The sequence below is a fragment of the Pseudorca crassidens genome, chromosome 2 (genome assembly GCF_039906515.1).
Source record: "Pseudorca crassidens isolate mPseCra1 chromosome 2, mPseCra1.hap1, whole genome shotgun sequence".
NCBI lineage: Eukaryota > Metazoa > Chordata > Mammalia > Artiodactyla > Delphinidae > Pseudorca > Pseudorca crassidens.
In genome coordinates, this window is record NC_090297.1 from 36,418,483 (window position 1) to 36,441,134 (window position 22,652).

General features: G+C 52.0%; 1 protein-coding gene and 1 long non-coding RNA gene across 5 annotated transcripts in view; one reads left to right on the forward strand and one right to left on the reverse strand.

Annotated features, from left to right (window-relative positions):
- Positions 1-22,652, forward strand: part of RNF220 (ring finger protein 220) — a 220,303-nt gene that overhangs the window by 171,317 nt on the left and 26,334 nt on the right. For 3 of the 4 annotated variants that reach the window (XM_067725884.1, XM_067725881.1, XM_067725883.1), the window contains exons 3-4: positions 12,775-12,907; positions 22,090-22,135. In XM_067725884.1, the coding sequence (XP_067581985.1) occupies positions 12,775-12,907; positions 22,090-22,135 (179 nt within the window). Of the gene's footprint in view, positions 1-12,774; positions 12,908-19,069; positions 19,214-19,398; positions 19,688-22,089; positions 22,136-22,652 lie in introns of those variants that run through there. The other variant, XM_067725885.1, reaches the window with a different exon arrangement.
- Positions 4,830-16,746, reverse strand: LOC137218650 (uncharacterized). The gene is made up of 2 exons (XR_010940811.1): positions 16,122-16,746; positions 4,830-5,059 (listed from the first exon to the last, which is right to left on the reverse strand). It is a non-coding gene; the product is annotated as an uncharacterized lncRNA (long non-coding RNA).

Sequence of the window (22,652 nt, forward strand, 5' to 3'; positions counted from 1 at the left end):
CTGCTTTGCAGGCTCCATAAGGACATAGATTTCGTGGTATCTTTAGACCTTGGTGTAGTGCCTCACACATGGAAAACACCCAATACATATTTATCGAATTAATAAATGAATATAGCTGCAGTTCCATCATATTTGGCAAATGATGACCATCAAGGATCTGACTGAGAGCAGATTGATTGAGAGTAGGGTGAGGGGGATGAAAATCAGACTGCAGTGAGTTTATAAGTGCTTGGGAGATAAAGGAGTTTGGACAGCAAGCAAGACTCCTTGGAGCAGCTTGGGTGAAAAGGGAAGTAGAAGGAAAGGGCATTAGCTACGCGATGCTAATGCCATAAGAAAGAGAGGGATGCATTGTTGGTACTGTTGTAACGGGGGAGACTCCAGGATGTATATGCTGATGGAGGGAAGCATGAGGAGGGAAAGGGGAGGACGCAGGAGAGAGGGGGGAACAGGACAGCTTCCCGAGGAATGTGGGCAGGAATGGGATTCTGAGTCCAGGAGAAGGGATTAAGCTAAAACAGGACGGTGAAAACCTCTTGCCCTGAAACTGGAAGAGGAAACAAGGAAGTGAGTTTGGGTCTGGAAGTTGAGGGAATTTGTGCCTAAGGACTTCAAATTTCCGAGTGAAGTAGGCAGTGACGCCACCTAGAAAGAGACAGAGGGACAGAAGATGGGGAGGGGGACTCGAGACAGTAAAATATTATTGGATTGTCTCTGTGGGAAGGGGAGACAGGGCTGACCAAGGGCACGGAAGAGGGTTGCTTAGTAGTGCTGAGATTGGAAACTATGAATTCTTATTGGCACATCTCTGCGTGGCTTTGTGATTTTCCCCAGCTGCGCTGAGTCGCCTGTGTGTCTGAGACAAAAAGGAGAATAGCTGGGTTGTAGAGAAGGCAAAGGAAGTAAAGAGGTTGAATATGTTGACAAGAGGGTGTTGCAGTGATGCGCCCTGGGGTCCAGGCTAGAATCCATGGGTGAGTGGTCTCAGGAGGTGGGAGGAGGGTAGAGAGAGAGAAGCAAGTGTGATGGGTACAAGGACATGAGAGGGCCGGGGGAGAGGGTGTTCTTTTACAGAGCAATTTAGGTTGTTGACAAGGTTCTCCGGGGGAAGTGGAATACAGGACAAAATAACAGGAGCTGAGGAGGTCAGGGCAGTGACAGGGCTCGGGGTGACAGGTGAGTGTCAAAGTCCATGGCAGATGTGGAGAAGGGGGGTAACAGTGATGAGGGATGCAGCGTGGTACTTGCGCTCAGAGCCCAATGAGTGGAGAAGCAGTGGTCTGAAAGCGGCAGTGAGCACTAAGGAAGACACTGACCCCACCTCCTGGCCTGAGGAACCTGGAGTTGGAAGAAAAACAGCCAGCACTGGAGAGGACTGCCGGGAAGCGGTGTCTCTGGGGAATATACCAGGTTTCCGGGAAAGTGAAGAGAGGAAGTAAAGGGAGTATCCAGGGAGCGAGGATGGAGAGGATTTTATTGGCATGGCATTCAGTCCCAGAGGGCGTGATGGGAAGATGGTCAAGAGCCCCCTCCACCCCCTCCTTTCCCAGCATCTCTCCTAGGACTGTCTGCATCTCTAGCCCACCTCCCCCACTTGACATCACTCCTCCTGTACCATCTACTCCCCAGCCCACCTCCCACATGCATGTTCCCCATCCCACCCTCACGGCCCTCCCTCCTCTTCCCACACCTCCTCCCCAGTTCTCTCCTCCCCAAACCCTCTTCCTGCCCTGCCCCACCCCAGCCGGCCTGAGTGAGCAAGAACCCCTGCACCTTCATTTCTCAGGTCACTGCTTGGCTAATGGGCTATTAATTTGCTCAATCGTCCCCTGTGAGGCAAACTCAATTTCTGCCGGCCAGTCGTCCCTCCCTGTCGACAGCGTGATTGATTGGAGGAACAGCTGTCACCGCCCGGCTGCCTGCTCCCTGCCTCCTTCCCCACAAGTGCCCGCCGCCCCTCCTCCTCCTCGGGCCGCCGCCCCGCGCCCACAGAGGCAGCGCACCCCTGCCACCTGCCCAAGGATCTGTCGCCAGCAATGAAAAATGACAGAAATATTTAAGGACAAATAAGGCTTCCCAACGCAATTGAAAATGATTACAGGCAGCTACAGATGGGGCCAATCTGATGCGCAGCAGCAAATCAAATCGAATTTCCTTATCGGTGTATTATTTTAGGCGTTATCTGGCACGTTGATGCAGTTATCAATTCAATTTCAGCCGCCGGTCCGCTGTTTACTGTCTCGGCTTTGCTGGGAAAAGGTAAACATGCTCAGCCCAGCAAATTAATTTCTGGCTGAAGCCAGAGGCTACAAAGAACTGCTCCGCAGGACTCACAGCCCCCACCTTGGCCCTGGGCTACAGTGGGCCAGGCTGGCTGGGCCTGGGGCAGGCCAGAGCTTGCCCAGAGAGCAGAAGCCCCGCTAGCTGCCTGCCCCTGCCTGGCCCCATCCCCAAGCAGGATTCAGGGCTCCTAGCGGGCTGAGGTGACCGCTGTTGACTCCGCGGCTGGTGCCAGGGAGAGGTGAAGGTCTCCCATTAATTCTCAGCTAAAAATGACAAGTTCGTCTTGGACGACAATTAAATGAAGTCAGTAATTGATGCTAATTGATCTCCAGATGCAAGGGCTCCCCTCAGCCTTAGCAGCACGTGGCTGTCTTGCTCGCTTTGCCCACCCCAGCCCTTGCACACCCCCAGCCCTCCACTTCTCTCTCCTCCTCTCCTGGTCCTTGCACAACCCCCCTGGGCTCTGGGTCTCTGGACCCCAGAGGTCTGTGGGAGACAGCTGTCTGGGGCTAGGCTAGCAGGCAGTGCCCAAGGCCAAGAAGCTGGCCCACTGCCCACCCAGCCCCGCAGACATTTGTAATCAGTGCCCCAACTTCCCCCCATGAGCTTAGAAGGCAGGTAACGCTGCCCTCCTCGGCGCTTCAGGATTTACTGCCCACAGCTGCTGGAGGTTCCCACTTCATTTTTATAAGCCCATAGTCAGAGCCAGCAGGGGGTAAAGCACACTTGGATTTGCTTTACACAGTCCAGTCCTAGCATTTTGGCTCCACAGCAAGGAAGACACTGGGGGAGAATGAAGTGTGTGGGGAGAGTGTCCGGGTGTACTCAGTCTACACTTGCATATATCCGTGTGCTCACATGTGTTCATCTAGATGGGAACAAATACCCACACTTGTCTGAGCACGTGTGTGTGCCAGTGCCCACACGTGTGTGTGTGTGTCCAGACATTTGAGAGGATATGTGTGCATGTCTCTATGTGGATATTGTCCTGAACTGGGCCCTTTTCTGCAGTTCATAATAAAGCCTAATCCCAGGGAACTCTGGGAAGCCCATCTGCCCTACCCACCACTGGCCTGGCCCAGCACAGGGCACTGTCTGGAAGTCATTAGCTAAGGGAGGAGGGGAACTTAGCTAAGAGGAAAGAGGCTGCAGTTGTGTTTGGGGCAGCCAAGGTCAATGGTGTGAGATAACTGTGACCCCTGAAGCCCCACCAGCCTCTCAACAGTCTGGCTGGTGCACTTGGCTGGAGCAAATGCTCATGGGGCCAAGCATTTAGGGTCCAGGCCCAAGACTCAGTGGGCTTGATTATGCCTTGGCCCAGGGCCCTTGGTTCCAGCTAGAGCCCAAGCGTGAGCCTAGACTACCCACAGGCTGACCTCCTCCTGGCTGTCTTGCAGATGTTTGCCATTGGCCACCCAAGAGCCATGTCTGGCTCAGTCCAGGCCCCCTCTATTGCTAGAGACAGTAAACAGCATTCATCACAATAGGGGTCAGGGCACCAGCCCGGCTCCTGTTTCACAAGAACCTGGAGCTGGCAGGAGGCCATGTGGAATGGGCAATGCCTATCTGAGTCTCTGCCAGCAGAGTAGAAGGGGAAGGCAAGATGGCAAGGGCATGTGGGCGTGAACATGTCACCCCTATGAATTCTACCTGAGTGTATATGTCACGTGTCAGGGAGCCAGTGCTGTGTGAGGGGGTCCTCCTTATGCAAGGAAGAGGAGCAAGGGAAGAAGAGCATATACAGTAGGATAGATGACCAGACCAGCCCAGACCAGACCAGGGGCAAGGTAGGGGCAAGGAGCCAGAGAAAACCCCCTCAACGTCTCCCAGCTAGCATCTGCATCTTCTGGGGGTTTAGCAAGGTCAGTGATCACTTATTCATTCATTCAAGGAATATCTTTTGGTTCCTACTTTTACTACTACTATCCTCTTACTTTGGGCTATGCCCTCTGCTAGACACTGGGGCTATAGCAGTAAACAAGTTACTCCCTGACCTCAAGAAATTTACAGTCTAAAGAGAGCAACAGCCACATGATAGGCAATTATAACACCGTGTGACCAGAGGTAGCGCAAGAAGCTGTGGGAACGCAGGGGATGCACCTAGTGCAGTCTGGAGGAGTCGGGAAAGGCTCCCTGGAAGAAAGAATTCGGAGTCTTAAAGGATGAGTGAGATTTAGCCAGCCTGTGCAAATGGTCCCTGCCGTATCCCTTTTGGTTGCTTGGCAAGCCCAAAGCAGAGACAGATAGGCCTATTTGGTTCCAAGTGACTCTGGAACTGCTAAAAATGTCACCAGACCACCAGCCACTGCCCTGGGGTCTGGGCAGGAGGGTGCACAGCTGTGTTCAGGGCACCCCTGGGCACTGGCGGATAAGGATGGGCCATAGCTAAATACACGTCTCCCCTCTGCCCGCCCCACCCCCACCTCCTCAATCAGGGATGCCTATTAATCCTGACAAATGATGACTTACGAACATGTAATGCAAACTGATTCATCATACATTCAAATCCACCGCCCCGCCCCAGCGGGAGGCCCCAGCCAGACAAGTGTATTACACGGATAATGTATTTGACGTATTAATAAAACCAGCCGCATTGCTCTGGCGCGGGGACTGGGGAATGCCAATATACGATGACAGATCACATATTGATGAAATCCAGATGTTTGGAATCATAGTCTTGGGGCCTTGTTCATATTGACTGAAGGTAAAAAATGCCATCTGTCAGCATGTTAACTCTTCATGTCCCACGCTCAGCAGAGGCACCAATCACGGTTTTCTGGGGAGAAGAGAAGGAAGATGGGAATGAGTGAGAGGGCAGAGTGGTGGCTTGGATGGATGTGCTGGGGTAGATGGGTGTGCTGTGGACATGATGGGTGGAAGGGACCCTTTTCATGCCTTGTGTTCTTAACCTCTCAGCAGCATGCGACCCTATCGATGATGCTCCCCCCTCCTTGAAACTCTTCCCTTCTTGGCTTTGATGACATCACCTTGTTTTCATCCTCTTCTTGGCTGTTCCTTCTTAGTCTTCAATGACTTAAACTTCCTCCACCTGTTGGAGTTACTCAGGGTTCTGTTCCAGCCTCTTCTTACTGTACACTCTGGCCCTAGGTGATCTCACCTACTCTTAACTTTTGTTAAGTATTTACCATATGCGAGACATTGTTCTAGACACAGAACATGCAGTGGTGAATGTCAGTCTTTATCTCGTCAGCGTCTCCAGTTCTCTAATTCTAGCTCTGGCTCACATATAGTGCCTACTCAGCATTTTCACAGGGTTGCCTTAACAGTTCCTCAAAGTAAGTTTATCCAAAACTGAACTCATTTTCTTCCTTACCAAGCCTACTGCTCTTCCTCCTGTTCCACAAGTCAGTAAATGGTCTAACACCTAGCCGTTGCTCAAGTCAGGCAGCTTGGAGTCATCCTTGACTCCTCTCTGTCCTTGAACCCCCATGTCCAATCCACCCGCTTCTGTTCATCTCCATCATCATCCACATCATCTCACTAGAGCAGGTCACCTTCATGTCTCACCTGAGTTAGTCAGATAACCTCCTAGATGGCCTTCCTGCACTTGATCTTGTCCCCTTAGACCATTCTCCGCTTTGCAGTTAGAATGATCCTTTTAAGATGCAAGTCTGGGACTTCCCTGGTGGCGCAGTGGTTAAGAATCTGCCTACCAATGCAGGGGACACGGGTTCGAGCCCTGGTTCGGGAAGATCCCATGTGCCGCGGAGCAACTAAGCCCGTGCGCCACAACTACTGAGCCGGCGCTCTAGAGCCTGCGAGCCACAACTACTGAAGCCACGCACCTAGAGCCTGTGCTCCACAACAAGAGAAGCCACGGCAATGAGAAGCCTGCACACCGCAACAAAGAGTAGCCCCCACTCGCCACAACTAGAGAAAGCCCGCGTGCAGCAACAAAGACCCAACACAGCCAAAAATAAATAAATTTTTTTTAAAAAAGATGCAAGTCTGATATGTCACTTCCCTGCTTAAAATTCTTCAATGGCTTCTCACTGTATGTTAAAAAATAATAATAATAAGCCAAAATCATTAACATAGTTGAAAAGTCTTCCAGGATCTGGCCTCTCTTTCATCAGCTCTCAGTGCTCTGCCCCTCACTCTCTGCTCCAGCCATACGGGACCCTTTTCAGTTCTTCACTTAGGCTTTCTCCCCTCTGTACCTTCAAACATGCTGTTTTCTATCTAGAAACAGTACTTCACCATCATTGCTTGACTGGTTTCCAGTCATTCTTCAAGCCTTTGCTTAAATGTCACTTATTTCTCCTCCCAGACCAGATGATATACTCCCATAGTTCCACGTACTTCCCTTGTTCTAAGACCACGCTGGGGATGTTTGTTGAATGTCTCTATCCACAGTTAGTTCTTAAGCTCCCTGAGGGCAGAGAGTGTGTCTGTCTGTTCATTACTGCATGGCATCCATACTGTAGCAGACCCATCTTTGGTACTCAGTTGACATTTGTCAGTGATTATTGAATCATTACCGAGGTGGGTGGATAGGTAGGTAGGTAGCTGGGTATTATGCAGTGGTTAAAAGCACTGGCTTTGGAGTCAGACAGATATGGATTTAAATCTCTGCTCTGAACCTTCCAGCTCTGTCATTTCATTGTTCTGAGCTCCGTTTTCCTCATCAGTGCGATAGAGACAGATTAATTATACCTATCTCATTGGACTGTTGTAAGGATTAAATGAGATTACATATGTGCAGCATTAAACCTACAGCCTAACATATAATAGCACTCAATAAACTCTTATTATTGTTAATGGGCAGATAATGTTTAAGTGGATGGATGGATATATTGACAAACAAACCAATAAATAGTTATATGGGTATGGATGGATAGGAAGAAGGAACTCCATGGAAGCCAAAAGGGCCAGGGTACCTACTGAGCGGTACACAATCTTGATCATAGCAGGGAAGAAGCCTGGATACAGGGCAAGGCCAGGCTGGTGTCAGGATGGGGTAGATCCAGGCACAAACAGCAAACTGTGCTAGTGTCCTACTAGAGATAATAGTGACTCAGCACGCACCCCTGATTTAACTAGATCCTCACAAAAGTCCTGAGAGTTAGTTGTTATTATCCCTGTTTCAGACAAGAAGAAACTAAAGCTCAGACGTGTTAAATGATTTGCCTAATGTCTCACAGCTAGTAAGAGGCAACTCTGTTGAACGTTGCTTGAAGGCTCTCGGTCACCAGGAAATGGAAGCCCTTCCGTCGGGATTGCAGGAGAAAAAGGGTGGAGCACACACATATGTACACATAAACACACATGTATACACATGTACATACTCTTGAAAGTCCCAGCCTCCGTTGCCAGTTGTCATTAGAGTTACCCTCCCCCTCATTTTAACCCTCCCCATTCTTAAGTCAGACACCAGTCAATCAAGCTCTGCCTTTTGTGGTCCGTGGAAAAAAGATAATGAATTTGGGGTTTGCTGCTTGAATAAACAGAGAAGCAAGAATGGAACCCACAGGCAGCAGAACTGAGACAAAACCAAACAGGCCAAGCTGGAGAGGCAATCACATGTTTGGGAGTTGCAGGGCGGGATGTGGGTTAGTGATGTAGGAAGGGAGGGTTTTCCCTTTGGATGAGACCCTCATCCTCCAGGGCCCAGTTCTGCACCAGGCCTCACTATGCAAGATGGCAGAGGAGCAGCTGTGCCGGCCCTTGAGCTGCCAGTGGTCAGCAGTTCCCAACAGAGGGGCACAACAGAGGGCTGATCCTGGACCCCAGGTACCTGAGGCCTTGATCCAAGGCTTGAGGGCCGGACTAGCTGGAGCCTGGCCCAAGCCAGGGAAAAGCTACTTGGCTGCACTGCCCCTCCTCAGCAGGCCTGTCCCCCGCTGCTTACAACCGCAGGCAGTCACTTCCTGGTGGAGCCTGGCTGTTTTCTGGTGGGGAGGTATCCCGGCAGCTCAGAAAGGGGAAGGGACCCTCGGGAGGTCCCACGACTAAGGAGCCTCCAGGCAGGGCCTGACTCAGCCCCGACTCTCTGCTCTTTGAGCTGGCGGTGCCCCGTGTGAGGCCGAGGGTAGGGTCAGGCCGCTCTGCTCCCTGCTCTCCTCCTGCTTGGGTGATACCTGCGGCAGCCAGAGAGGTGGAGGTGGCAGGAGCGGCGGAGCCGGCGGCGGGGCGGCTGGAGGGAGGTGCGGTAATGAATGTGGACGGGAGGCGGAATGAGCGATCCATCTTTGCATGGGAGGGGAGGGGAGGGGAGGGGAGGGGGCCGCGCGCCTTCCCCCCACACACTCACACACTCAATCAGGCGCTGTCAGACCTCCGGCCGCCTGGCATTTTGGTGAAGAATCTCTCAGCTAAAAATTGTTGTCAGTCCCATTTCCTCGTTATCAGTGCAAGGGCTGAGGCAGCGCCCGGGGATTAGCAGAAGCGGCGAGCGCCCGCACCGCCATCCACTGCCGATAACACCGGGCCTCCTGCCTCACCTCCCCCATTCATCATCTTTAGCAGTGACAGCCCGTCCCAGCCGCTGTCCCCATCCCCTCATGCTTCCCGCGTCTCCCCACGATGCTGCTCAGCCTGGCTCCTGACCTCCCTGGAGAGCTAGGCCTCCTGAAGAGGGACGGGATTCAACCTAGGCCCCTCGGACCTAGACCCACCTGTGGCCGAGGGCTTGGCCAGCTGTGGGGTGGGAGGGCGGGGTCAGGAGTGAGGAATGCTCTAGGAGAAGATGCCTTCTCACAGCCCGCCCCTGGTGGGCTCGGTCTGCCTACCTGCGATGCTGGCAGCCGTGTTGGAGAAGGGATTCCTGCATTAGATGGGCAGCTGGACTAAGGATTTCTGGAAGCCTCTCCAGCCTGAGATGGACTCCCAGATACTGGGAACTGTGGAAGGGAAGAGCCAAAGGATGCCTAGGAAGAGTAGGGGGTTGAAGACTTTGTTCCCACCCCTGCAAGACCACAGCCCCTTCCTTTTGGCCATCCCCAGCGGTTTTATGGCCCGTTTTATGGCCACTGTAATGGCCCAGGTCAAAAGCTTCAGGGAGCTGTATTCTGGGAATTATGCAAACGAGGAGCAGGCCCAGGGCCAGAGTATGGATTTTGTCATTAAACCTGGGCAGGCCATGTCGTTAGTGCAGTAAAACCCACGTCATGACCACAGGTCTCAATATAAAATTATAGGGAATACAGCGGGGGAGGGGAAGAAGGGGGCCCACAGCCATGCTGACACCTGCCATTCCAGCCCTTGAGAAAATGGGGGTGGGATGGAGGGCATAGTCTGCAGGGTCCCTCCGCTGATCCCTGTGAGTGCTACTCCTGAAGCTGGGAGCCAGGAAGAGGACCCTTCTCCAAAAGGGAAACTGAGGCCAACCTCAGAAAAGTAGAAGATCCCTGTCAACAAAGCAGATGAACTGAGGACAGGTATATGGGAATGCTGGTGCCTGCTCCCAGGTGTGGAGGGAGGAACCTGGGCTCTAGGAAGCCCTAAGAGCCGTACTTGGTATCCCAGGCTGAGAGGGGCTGAAACCCTGATATTTCCACCTCAGCTCCTAGCCCATGCCCTAGATCCTACTCTTTCTCCATTCTTCTCTCTTACCATTTCCCCTCTTATGCCCATATCCTTCCTCAGTGCTTGGTTTCAACAGGCTTGTCAACTCTCCCTTATTCATCCTTCATGCCTGCCATCAAGCAATGCCCACCCCCCATCCCCCCCGGCTGGGTCCTACCACCGTCCTCTGGCCCCTTCCTGCCCACCCCCACAAGCACCCATTCATGCCTCCCTCAGCCCTGACCAGGCCTGCACTGACTGCAATCACTGATTTTCTTTTTCAGCTTTTCCACTAGTTTGTGATCTCCTTGAGGCCAGGAATGTGTTATCTTTATCTCTGAGAAAGAGATAAAGATATCTCAGTTTCTCATAGAATAATACCTGATGTAAAATAATTGTTTGACACGTGTTTGCTGAATGAATAAATAAATGAAGCAATGAGATCAAGAGCCAAGTTCAGAGGCCCCTGTCTAGTTCTGAGCCTCAGTTTCCCCATCTGTAAAATAAAGATAATGGCCTGCAGAATTTCTAGGGCCTCACTCACCTCTGAAATTTTCTGGCTGAATAAAGTTAGAATGAGCTTAGACTCCTCATCTCCTCACTCCCAGACCGGGACCACATCTGCTTCTTTTACTCAGAGCTGCCTTCCAGCTGTCCCCTGAGCATCTGAGGCCCAGCCACCAGGGCACATGATCAGTAGAGTCCCTTCCCTTCCTCACAGACCTAGCCACACCAACTAGAGCCATCCCGACCCGAACCCGGCACACACATAGCCTCCCCAGCTGACATCCCAGCTCTGCAAAGGTCATCTTGCTTCTGGGGCAGTTAGCTCTTCGTCCCTACCTCCCCTCCTTCCCTTCCTCTTCTCTACTGTCTCATTTCACCGTTGAGCATCTAATCTATGCCAGGTCTTTTTTCTATTGTCTATAGATTAAAAGATGGTTAAGAAACGGTCCCCACCCACAAGAAACTCACAACTCAATCATTCATTCATTCATTCCTTTGCTTCCATTCTCTGCCTGGAACTCTTTTAAGGCACATCTCAAATTTCATTTCTTTGGTTAAACCTTCTCTTTTTCCACTCCTCAAAACACACACCCAGAATGAATCACTCCCTCCTCTGAGCTCTCAGATGACCTAGTCTGGGCATCCAGGAGAGCCGTGATCACCCTCAGTCTTGTGTCAAAAGGAGGTGGGTTCTTGTGTTCAGCCTGAACTGGGAATTCCCTCAGGCATAGGGTTACTAGACTTAGCAAATAAAAATACAGGACGTCCCGGTAAATTTGAATTCTAGAAAATCGATGAATAAGTTTTAACGTAAGTATATCCTGTGTAATAGTTGAGACATATTTATACGAAAAAATTATTCATTATTTATGTGAAATTCAACTGGGCATCTTGTATTTTATCTGGCAACCCTACTGAAGCAACCATCTTAGTCATCACTGGCATGGCCCTTTATCTCTCTAAAAGCTAATTTGACCCTCCCTAAGCACCAGAGGAAAGAAGAAGCAGGGAGAAAGATGTGGCCTTAAGCTAAAGAAGTCCTTCCTACAATCAGAGTTTACATGGATAGACAGGGATGTTTCTAGATGAATAGGGTTCCTCAACACTGTGCCTGTTAGCAGAGGCCAGGGGAGCATTGGCTGGGGAGAGCGGCAAGGGAGGGAGTTTAGGTATCCCAGTGGGTGCACTAGGCAACCTGCAGGCCCCTTCCTAGCACCGTGTGCTCTGGTTACCATCAGGGACAGGGTGGAGACAGAGTTCAGGCTCCCAGTGGGCCCCCAAGTCAGCATAGCCAGTGCTAAACCCACGTGTGGTTGTGTATTGGGGGTACACAATTTGCAGGGCATTTTGGAGGGGAAGAGCTCAGAATCTGTTATACTCACAGAGGCCAATGAGGTTATCCAAGTGAGAGGGAGTGAGACCTGAACTGGGAGAATGTAGATTCCAGGAATATTGAAGCAGAATGGAGAGGACTTGGTGGTTAAATGAATGTGGGAAGGGGAGTAAGGCCAGGGAGGGGGCCGAGGGCGAGGCGAAGGTTACTGGCTTGGGTGACCAGGTGAATGCAGGTGTCTTTCACTGAGAAGAGCACTGCTGAAGAGGGCGGGGAGGGGAAAGTGAAGAAGCTGAAGTACTCAATTCTGGATTGTAGAGTTTCAGATTTTTGTGGGACATTCAGGCATTTATGTCCATTAGGCATTTGGATATAGGGGTCTGAAGAATACGGGAGGGATCTGGCATAGAGAAATGGATTCTGGAGTCGGCAGGGCACAGGTGGGAGTGATGGCCATAAGAATGAACAAGATCATCCCAAATGCAGAGGGAGGAGAGGAGAGGCCATGGAAAGAAGTATGGGGAAAAGTGAAGAACTGGGAGAGGACGCCACCCTGGCAGTCAGTCACCCAGGTCCTTTTCTGTCTTTCCCACTAAACTGTGAGCGCCTCAGTTTCAGGGACTAGATCGGATTATATTCTGTGTCCCCACCACTCTGCACTAAGCCTGGTTCAGTGAAGACATCAATGTTTGTTGAATGACTGCAGGAAAGAATCCCCTTTCTCCCTCTTTTCTTCCTTCTCCCGCTTTGGGGAGTGTGAAAGCAGTGAGGCTAAGGTAGAGACAGAGAGGGCCCTGGATACTCTGGGTGATGGTGTGATTAAACAAGACCTGCTTCACTAACGTGTGAAATGAAGTGATCAAGGTTTGATTGCACAGAGCATTGATTGCGTCCTGATAGATTTCCGAGAGGGGCAGCTGGCTGGGGAGGTGCCGTGCACAGCCACAGCCTCTGGAACTGCAAAGCTGAGTGATGTTCATGGGCACTGAGACCCTCAGGCTCACCCTTCCTCTAGGCCAAGAAGCCCTAGGAGGTAGCAGCCGGCTTGGGGTGGAGGACTGGGACAAGGCACTTCCCTCCACATATAGCCCGGCTTATATGTCTGTCTCTTCTTCCCTTACCAGGTAAGAAAAAGGCAGCAGCACTGTTTGACAGCCAGGCCCCTATTTGCCCCATCTGCCAGGTCCTGCTGAGGCCCAGCGAGCTGCAGGAGCATATGGAACAAGAACTGGAACAGCTGGCGCAGCTGCCTGCCAGGTAAGCCACCTGACGGGGAGCCTGCCCGCCGGAGTCCTCCACTCGGGGTTCTGGCCAACAGGTCCCAGCCTTTTGGCACAAAGCAAGGCCCTGCTGCCATTCTCCACTCTGCTTTCAATCCTCAGCTCCACCACCTGAATGGTGCTGCCTTTCTCTTCTTGCTCTGGTTTTGGAGATGTGAGGAGAGTGATCCTCAGCCTCAAAAGGGCACAAGAGGAGCTGGAAAGGGGAGGAGCCTCAGGGCAGGGTTACGGAAGCAGGGCCCGGGCCTGGCAGCTCCCCCAGAAGTGCAGCCTGGGGTTGCCATCCACCTTCTCTATGAATCTCAAGGTCTGAAAGGTGACAATTTTGAGAACATGCTCAGGCGTGTCCCCCCTGCTCCGCCCCACCTCCCTTGTCCCTGTCTGAAGGACTGAGCAGAGCCTCCTCCCGGGCCTTGTGGAGGAGCTATGGTTGTTAAAGGCAGCAGAGGAGGTGTGTAGCAAATTACCCCAAAGCTTAGCAGTTTAAAGCAACCATTTCATGATGCTTGTGGAATCTGTGGGGTCAGGAATTCAGACAGAGCACAGAGGGGGTGGCTTGTGTCTGCTTCATGATATCTGGGGCCCCAGCTGGGAAGACATGGTGGCTGGAAGCTGGGATCGCCTGGCTGCTTCATTCACACATCTGGTGGTTGATGTTGGCTGTCAGCTAGGACTTCAGCTGGGGCCATAACCAAAGCACCTACACATGGCTTCTCCTTGTGGCCTGTGCTTCCTCATAGCATGGCAGCTTAGGGCTCGAAAGCAAATGTTCCAGTCAACGAGATGGAAGCTGGACCACCATTTATAACTTAGCCACAGAAATCACTTAACATCACTTCTGCTGTCCTCTCTTGGTTGAGGCAGTATTAGCCCACCCAGATTTTAGGGGCAAGGACATACACCCCACCTTTTAATGGAGAAGTGGCAAGCTTCTATTACAGAAGAGCACGTGGGATGGGAGACATGGTCATAGCCATCTTTGGGGGAAAGGGGAATACAGTCTGTTCCACTACTCCCAATCCCACCCCTTGTTCAGTTCAAGTCACCAGACTTGACTGATCTTCCTTCCTCTACCCTCTCACCTAATCCCCCGTGCAGGGTGTAGGGGACCAAAGGTGAATCAGAAATGGTCCCATGTAAGTTGGTGCAGCCAATATGGAAAACAGTATGGAGGTTCCTCAGAAAACTAAAAATAGAGCTACCATATGATCCAGCAATCCCACTCCTGGGCATATACCCAGCCAAAAGTGTAATTCAAAAAGATACATGCACCCCTATGTTCACAGTGGAACTATTCACAATAGCCAAAACATGGAAACAACCTAAATGTCCATCAACAGATGACTGGATAAAGAAGATGTGGTACCTATATACAATGGAATACTACTCAGCCATAAAAAAAACAACGAAATAATGCTGTTTGCAGCAACATGGATGGACCTAGAGATTATCATACTAAGTGAAATCAGAAAAAGAAAGACAAATACCATATGATATCACTTATATGTGGAACCTAAAATATGGCACAAATGAACCTATCTACAAAACAGAAACAGACTCACAGACATAGAGATCAGACTTTTGGTTGCCAAGGGGGAGTGGGGGGGGAGTGGGGGAGGGAGAGGGATGGACTGGGAGTTTGGGGTTGGTAGATGCATACTATTACATTTAGAATGGATAAACAACAAGGTCCTACTGCACAGGGAACTATACCCAATCTCCTGGGATAAACCATAATGGAAAAGAATATAAAAAAACATGTCTCGGGCTTCCCTGGTGGCGCAGTGGTTGAGAGTCCGCCTGCTGATGCAGGGGACATGGGGTCGTGCCCTGGTCCGGGAAGATCCCACATGCTGCGGAGCGGCTGGGCCCGTGAGCCATGGCCGCTGAGCCTGCACGTCCAGAGCCTGTGCTCCACAACTGGAGAGGCCACAACAGTGAGAGGCCCGCGTACTGCAAAAAAAAAAAAAAAAAAAAAAATGTCTCTGTGTGTATAACTGAGTCACTCTGATGTACAGTGGAGATTGGCACAGCATTGTAAATCAACTACACTTCCATTTAAAAACAGAAGAAAGAAAGAAATGGTCCCACCCTCAGGAGCTCATAATAGCAGAGTAAGGAGAGCCAAGCACTAGAAACCCTGAGGGATGGAGACTGCTCTACAGGAAGAACAGGAGCTGTAGGAGCATCGAGGAGGCAGCAAACCCAGCTCGGAGCAGAGAAGGCCTCCTAAGGGAGGTGAGGCCTGGGCTGAATTTTGAAGGCCAAAATACTAGTTGCTGTGTTACAAATTCCTCCAAAAATCCATGGCTTAAAACAGCAAACACTTAATATTTTGGTTTCTGTGGGTCATCAATTCAGACACAGCTTAGTTGGGTAATTGTGGGTAGTTGGGGGTAATTGTGGCTTCTGGCTCAGTCTCTCATGAGGCTGCAGCCAGGATGTCAGCCAAGGCTGCAGTCATCTGAAGGTTTGACGGGGGCTGCAGCATCCGTTCCCAGGTTGGCTCACTCGCATGGCTGTTGGCAGGAGGCCTCAGTTCCTCAACATGCAGGTCTCTCCACAGGGCTGCTTGAGTTTCCCTGTGACATGGCAGTTGACTTCCCACAGAGGAAGTGAGCCAAGAGAAAGACTAGAGAGGAAGCCACAATGCTTTTTATGATCTAGTCTGGGAAGTCATACACTATGGCTTCTAATGTATTCTATTCTACTCACTAGAAGCAGGTCACCAAGTACAGCCCACACTCAACAGAGGAGAATCAAACACTATAAGCTGTTGAAGGAGAGAGCACCAAAGAATTTGTGGGAATACTTAAAACTACCACAGAAGACTATACTAATGATGATAATAATAATCCTGGTGAACACCGTGTGCCAAGAACTTTATATTATGTCAACTTATTTAACCTTCACGACAACCACTGAGCTAGGTAAAAATTATTAACTCCATTTTACAGATGAGGAAACTGAGGTCAGAGAGGTTAAGTGACTTCTCTAAGTTTGCACAGCCTGTGAAGTGGTAAAGATTCAGACCCAATCAATCTGACTCTGGAGCCCATGCTTTTAACCACTCCCGCCTCACACACACACACACACACACACACACACACACACACACACACACACACGCAGGACCAGCCTAGAACAGGCAGGGAGTGAAAGAAACACTCTTCTGCAATTGAGTTCCATACCTTGGCTATCCAGGAGGGTTTCTGGGTAATTTGCTCCCAGTAGAGGACTTCTCAACAGGAACTAAGAATAGAGGCAGAGATGGAGGGACTCGCAGAGGCTTGTAATCGCAGTGCACCCCTAAGGGTCTGGAGAATGAGGGCCAAAGCTCTCTTTCTGCCTCTTCCTTGGGGGCCACGCTACAGCCTAGTCCCTGTGGCCCCATCCCTGCACTGCCCAGGGCATCCACTTCTGCCCACAGAAGTGTTCCACCCCCACCCGTGACCCTGCACCAATCACTCCTCCCTCACGTCCTCTCAGAGCATCCCCTACGTCCACACCCTTCGGCCCACGTCCATTCCCTTACCCGGAGCCTTCACATCTGCCCCGCTCCTCACCGCCATGTCTTGCGTGCCCCACTTCTGTGCCCCTCTCGTCCAGGCCCAGCCCAGCACCCCCTAACCCTTGGCACGTCCCCCCTCCTCAACCCGGTGTCTGACAGCCGGACAGCGGGATCTGCACAGCAAGTGAAATTCCCGTCGGATCGATAAAGCCGAAGCGCTGGCGGCGACGGGTCGATGGTTTTATCTGTCTCGGCCCCGCGCGCCCGGCGCGCTGACAGTCCGACCGGCCGGCAAAGGCGTTCAAGGGCAGCCGCGCCCTCCGCCCCCTCCCCTCTTCTCTCCCCCCCACCTCCCTGCAGCCGCTGCACCCACCGGACTGCAGGCTGGACCGGTCCGCCGCCGCCCTTGTGATTTATCTGGATTTTTAATTGGAAAAAATTTGCGAATTAATTGATTTCAGGAACTTGCCAATTAACATTGTAATTGGGTGCGTGATAAATTCCCAAGGAGCGTGTCAGCTCCCTCCGGGCTGAGGTACGTGGCGCCTGGGTAGCTCCGGGAAGGACCCAGCCTTGGATGCCCTTGCCCCGCCCCTGCCCGCTCTCTAGGAGGCAGGAGGGGAGAAGTGGAGGTTGGGAGAGGATGTGGCACCCGGGCTCCCTCCCTCCTCCTCTTCCCGCCATCAGCGCCGAGCTTTAAGCAGGTATTTCACAGATGGGGAAACCGAGTCCTGCAGGAGGGCAGAGCTTGTGTGTGCATCACTCAGAGAGTTCTGGTCAGAGCCCAGATGAGGGCATCCCCATCCACGGCATGTGGCCAGCAGCTTCTTCCCCAGCTCTCCAATTCTCCCTTTCTGTTCCCTTCTCTCTGCTCCCCTCCCTTTCTTTTCTTTCCTCTTCTCTCCAATTGTCCCCTCCCCTCTCTTACCCTGCCTTTGCCTCCTTTGCCCCCCTTCCCTTCCCTCAGCCTAGCCAGCTCCTGAGTCTGTGGATGCTGCTGCCAGGGTGCCTCTCCATCACCCTCCCACATGGTTGGTCCCAGAGGAGCTCTTCCGGGTGGGCCTGGTGTGTGCTCTCTGCCCCCTTCTGCCCAACAGCACAGAGCACGCTATTTTAGACACACCCAAGGGCTCACACAGAGGAGCAGGGACCTTCCAGCTCCCAAACTAGGGCTGGCTGTTTTTCACAGACACAGGCGCAAATGTATGTCCACAACATACAGGCACACACACACAGCCCCATTCCAACACACATAGATGTGCTCACACCTACCCCCTAAAAAAACCACTTCCCACATATGCTCATTCCCACAGGCACAAGGGCACACAGACACAGGAAGAAGAGTCAGAACTCCCATTGGCAAAGCACTTACACTTTTCAAAGCACTTTTCCATTAGAGATCAGAGGCTGTGCCCACACACCCTCCCTCACCCCATCTTCTACCATTCCCCCTCTCAGTCCTGCATAGGAACTCCAATAGGCCCCAGGACTCGGCTACCTAGAATGAGAAGGGCAAAGTTAGACTGAGGACAGACAGTGGAGAGCCTTCGATGCTGGAGGGTGGTCTTGGAGGTAATGGGGGAATTAGAACATCAGTGAGCTGGAGAAGCCTATCAGAGAGCTGAGCTGTAGGAGAATCACTCTGGAGGCCAGTGTGGGACATGATTTGGGGGTAGAAGCAGGGAAGCAAGTGAGGAGGTTAGGCAGGGTCCAGGGGACATGTTGTGAAGCTGATCTAGGACAATGGCAGTGGCAGTGGGAACAGAGAAGGAATAATGAGAGACTGGTGGGGGGGAGAAGCAAGAGAACTTAGCTGATTACTTGTGGGGTACTTACTAGGAAGAGCTTTCTGACTTGGATCACGGGAAGAGTGATGATGGCAGAGAAGCAGATATCTGAAGGAAGGAGGGGACAGCGGACAGAGCTCTGGGCACGCTAAGCTTTCTCTAGGATGGTGATGGGGTGGAGACGATGTGTATAGACAGGCAGGCAGGAAAATCGATGGGGGCTGAAGGCTGAAGGGTAGGTCGGGGAGTGGCCCCCAGTCTTCTCTGTGGCCTTCAAACAGGAGTTTCCACCCAGAGAGAGGAAAGAGCCTTGGATGCAGAAAGATTGCACAGAGCTGAAAGGAGGGCTTGGCTTGGTGGGGCCTGAGCTCAGAGACCTTTTCCTGGAGGCTTCCCTACTTTGAGATCTGGCCTGTAGGCTGGGAAGCAGGACCTCTGGTCAGTGCTTTAAAGGGGCTGGAAGGAGCCAGAGGGAGGCTGGGTGACTCTAGACGGGAGGCGGGGTGTGGAGATGGCAGTGCCCCCACCCCCACTTAAGCCTTATTTAAGGCCGGCCTCGGTGTTTGGTTGGGTAATGAACTAGATAAACAATTCCCCAAATAGATTAAAACGAAGTGTAACTTACAAAGGCGGCTGGTGATGATGGTTTATTCCCAGGCAGCACACCATTTCTTTATTTCCAAGGATAATTCAGTGTAAATCACCTTAATTAAAAGTGTCAGCCCAGCCCATGAATATTGTACTTAGGAACGCGTTTCCTGGGTCCCAGTTATAATTTAAAACCCATGGTTCACTAGGCAGCGAGTGACTAAGAAGGGAGGAAATCGTTGGGGGCGGGCTGTGGAAACAGGGAGGGACGAAGGCAGAGCAGAGTGGATGGGCTGGGCGGGAGCCCGGCTGCCAGCAGCTCAGGGCTCGGACTCTCTTCTCCAAGGTGGGCCCTTCGCCAGACTCCTGTGTCTGGGGGAACCAAGCACACTTGGAGGTAAGCAGGTTGCTGGAGGAAAGGTAGGGCAGTGGGGCGCTTGCTCAGGGAGAGGGAAGGAGTCTGGCGTAGTACCAGTCCAACTCGAGGGAAGGGGAAGAGGATTGCCAGGAAAAGATCCGTAGGACTGGCAAAGGAAGAGGCTGGACATCCTGGCCCTAAACGTCTCCATTTCTGTTCACCAGCGCAGTAAACTAAAGCCCAGAGTCAGAAGTACACTCCCCAAAATGAAGAGAGAAAAAGAACTCAGAGCTCAGCCCTCCATCCTAACCCCTGAGTGTCTTTAGGAGGCTGTGTGGCCAACCGAAAAGCAGCACTTTGGACTCCGTCAGACATGAACTCAAATCCCAAACCCTGCATGGGCTGTGTGAGCAGAGAGGTGTCACGTAGCCTGCTAGTCAACTTTGTAAAGTTTTTGCGAAGATTTAAAGAGATGACACATCTAAAGTTCCTAGCCCATCCCTGTCATGTGTGGTGGGTACACAATAATTGTTCATTCTTTCCTCTTCTGTTTCACCCTGATCTTGCTCGGATAACACTCAGACTTCAGTCCAGGGGTCTGGCGAGAACAGTGTCATACAGTAGATGCCTCAGTTCTGCACCCGTTAAGTCCAGGAATGGGGCTGGCACAACGGCGACGTCAGCACTTGTTGACTGAGTGAAGGAAAGATAAAAGTAACAAACTCGCACCTAGCAGTTCCTCAAAAGCAGCTCAGTTTCCTCTCTGTATCCCTGGTGCCTGGATCAGGAGCAGGACCATGGGGACCATTTATGAACAAAATGGCACTGACTGGAACCCAGTCTGGTGGTCCTCTCCTGCCTGTGACGCCCCCACTGTGTGATCAGACAGGCAGACGGCTGTTTTTTGTTGTTGTTTGTTTTTTCAACATTTTGGCCATGTCCCGTGGCGTGTGGGACCTTAGTTCCCCGACCAGGGATTGAACCTGCGCCCCCTGCAGTGGAAGCTCGAATCTTAACCACTGGACTACGAGGGAAGTCCCCAGACAGCTGTTTTTACACTCAGATCTTAGCCTCAGCCTGCTGCTGCCAAGCCTTCTGGACCCTGCACTGTGATGTACGTGTCTGCTTGTGTGGGTGTGTATCCATGTATGTCTACATTTGTGTGTGCACAAGTGTCAGGTGTGTGTTGGTGCACGTGGGCGTCTGTGCATGCTTGTGTGGATGTGGGCACAGCTCTTCATCCAGGCCTGGGTGACAGTTGTGAATGTGTCTTTAAGGACACATCTCTGGGAACAGGACTCTGTGTGCCTGCACCTCTTCGTGCATGTCTGAGCCTGCAGGTGTGACCACACGTTGACAGAATTATAGACAATGGATATGTGTGTATCTGCCTTTACACCAGGGTTTCTCAACCTCAGCACTACTGACATTTGGGGCTGGATAATTTTTTGTTGTGAGGGTCTATCCAGTACCCTGCAGGATGGTTAATCCCCTCTACCCACTCCATGCCAGTAGAAAACTCCCTGCCCCCACTTCTGCCAATCAAAAATGTCTCCACACGGGGCTTCCCTGGTGGCGCAGTGATTGAGAGTCCGCCTGCTGATGCAGGGGACACGGGTTCGTACCCCGGTCTGGGAAGATCCCACATGCCGTGGAGCGGCTAGGCCCATGAGCCATGGCCGCTGAGCCTGCGCGTCCGGAGCCTGTGCTCCGCAACGCGAGAGGCCACAACAGTGAGAGACCCACGTACTGCAAAAAAAAAAAAAAAAAAAAAAATGTCTCCACATGTTGCCAATTGTCCCCTGGGGGGGCAAAATGGCCCTGGGTGAGAACTCTTACTTTATCCAAATCTGCCTATGCCTTTGCTCACATGTTGGGTGTGTCTATACCTGACCCAGTGTGTGTTCCCTGTATATACACCACCCGTGTGTGCCCGGTGTATCTGCCCTGGGGGTGTGTCTTTTGTGCTGTGTGGATCTCTTGGGTGTGCTCTACCTGTACACCTTGTATGTGCATCTGTGTGGGGACCCTATGTGAATTGGCTGTATTGCCTCCTGTGTGTATCAGCCAGCGCCTCTGTGTGCATGTAATATTTCTGTGCGCGTGATAGCACGTAAGTGAACGTGTGAGCACAGATGTGGCGAGCACAGTCGGGGTGGCAGGGAGGGAGGGCCAGGAACAGGGATATTAATGTTTCTGAAGTGGATCTGATTTGATACGTCTTGTTCCATTGTCAGCATCTGTTTAGCGGGGATTTGTAATACTTCGTGGCTCTGGATCACTCATGCTTAGCGCAGGATTTGGCCTTGCATACCAATTTTGTTATTAAACACAGTCCTCGCCTCCCCCACAGCCCATCCATCACCTCCCACCCCTGCTCCCCCCACTCTGAGCCGCCCACCGTATTTCAGGGCCCAGCTACCGCCCACCTGCCGCGCCTGATGCCGGAGGGCCTGGGGCTGACAAATTGAATCAGGGGGAGATCATTCCTGGCCTAACGCAGTTTGCAGCATGTTGGAGGGAGAATTGACAAGAGCCATGTCAGTTCTATCACCCCAATCCCATAGGAGCTAAGAGCAGGCTGAGGACTGGGTTGGAAGGAAGGGGGCAGGACAGGAAGAATCCTCAGGGCTGATAGGAGCAGTCAGGTAAAGCCCCTTTCCTCAGATCCACGGGACAGCCTACCATGCCTAGTGTCAGTACCCCTGCCCAGGAGCCCACTCTGGCCCCTGGCCCCTGATGGAGGCTGAGTGAGGCAGGGCCAGCTGGGGCTGAATGGGCTGGGTGGAGCTTGGCTGTGGGGGGCTGGGCTAGGCTGGCTATGTCTTCTCTCCTTGGGATCTTCTTCCTATTCTACTCTTACACGCCCTGGGCAGCAAGTGGAATGGTCACCCTGTTCTCTTCTTTCTTGGCAGTAAGAATTCCCTTCTGAAGGATGCCATGGCTCCAGGCACCCCCAAGGTAGGTGGACAATTGTGTTTTCCTCCAGCCCATCCTAACCTAAGCCCACTCAGAACTGGTTCTTGAGAAAAAGGAGCTCTTCTTGGATCCCCAGCTGTTTTCAGGGTTTGATCGTCAGCCTGAGGCCTCGGGCTGCCCTGTGCACTTGAGTACATGTGTGTATACATGTGAGTAACAGTATGCTCACCTGACTTTCTCTTCTAGTCAGGATGGGGTCAAAGCCAAGAATGACCTGGGGGTGTGGGGGACCCAGACACTAAGTCTGGGGAGACTCAAAGGAGGAAGGTGAGCTGTAGCAGGTAAAGAAAAATATAGAAGTGCAGGTCAAGACAGGTGGTGCAGGGCCTTAGAAGCCAGACCATGGGGTGTGTGCATGTGCTTTGTCCTGAGGGCAACAGGGAGCCAGAGAGGATGCTGGGCTCTTTTGGGGAGACAATCTGACCCTCTGAACAGACACTATGGAAGGGAAGCTTGAAAGCATCAGATGGAGAAAGGAAGAGTTAAGGACAAGTGGCTC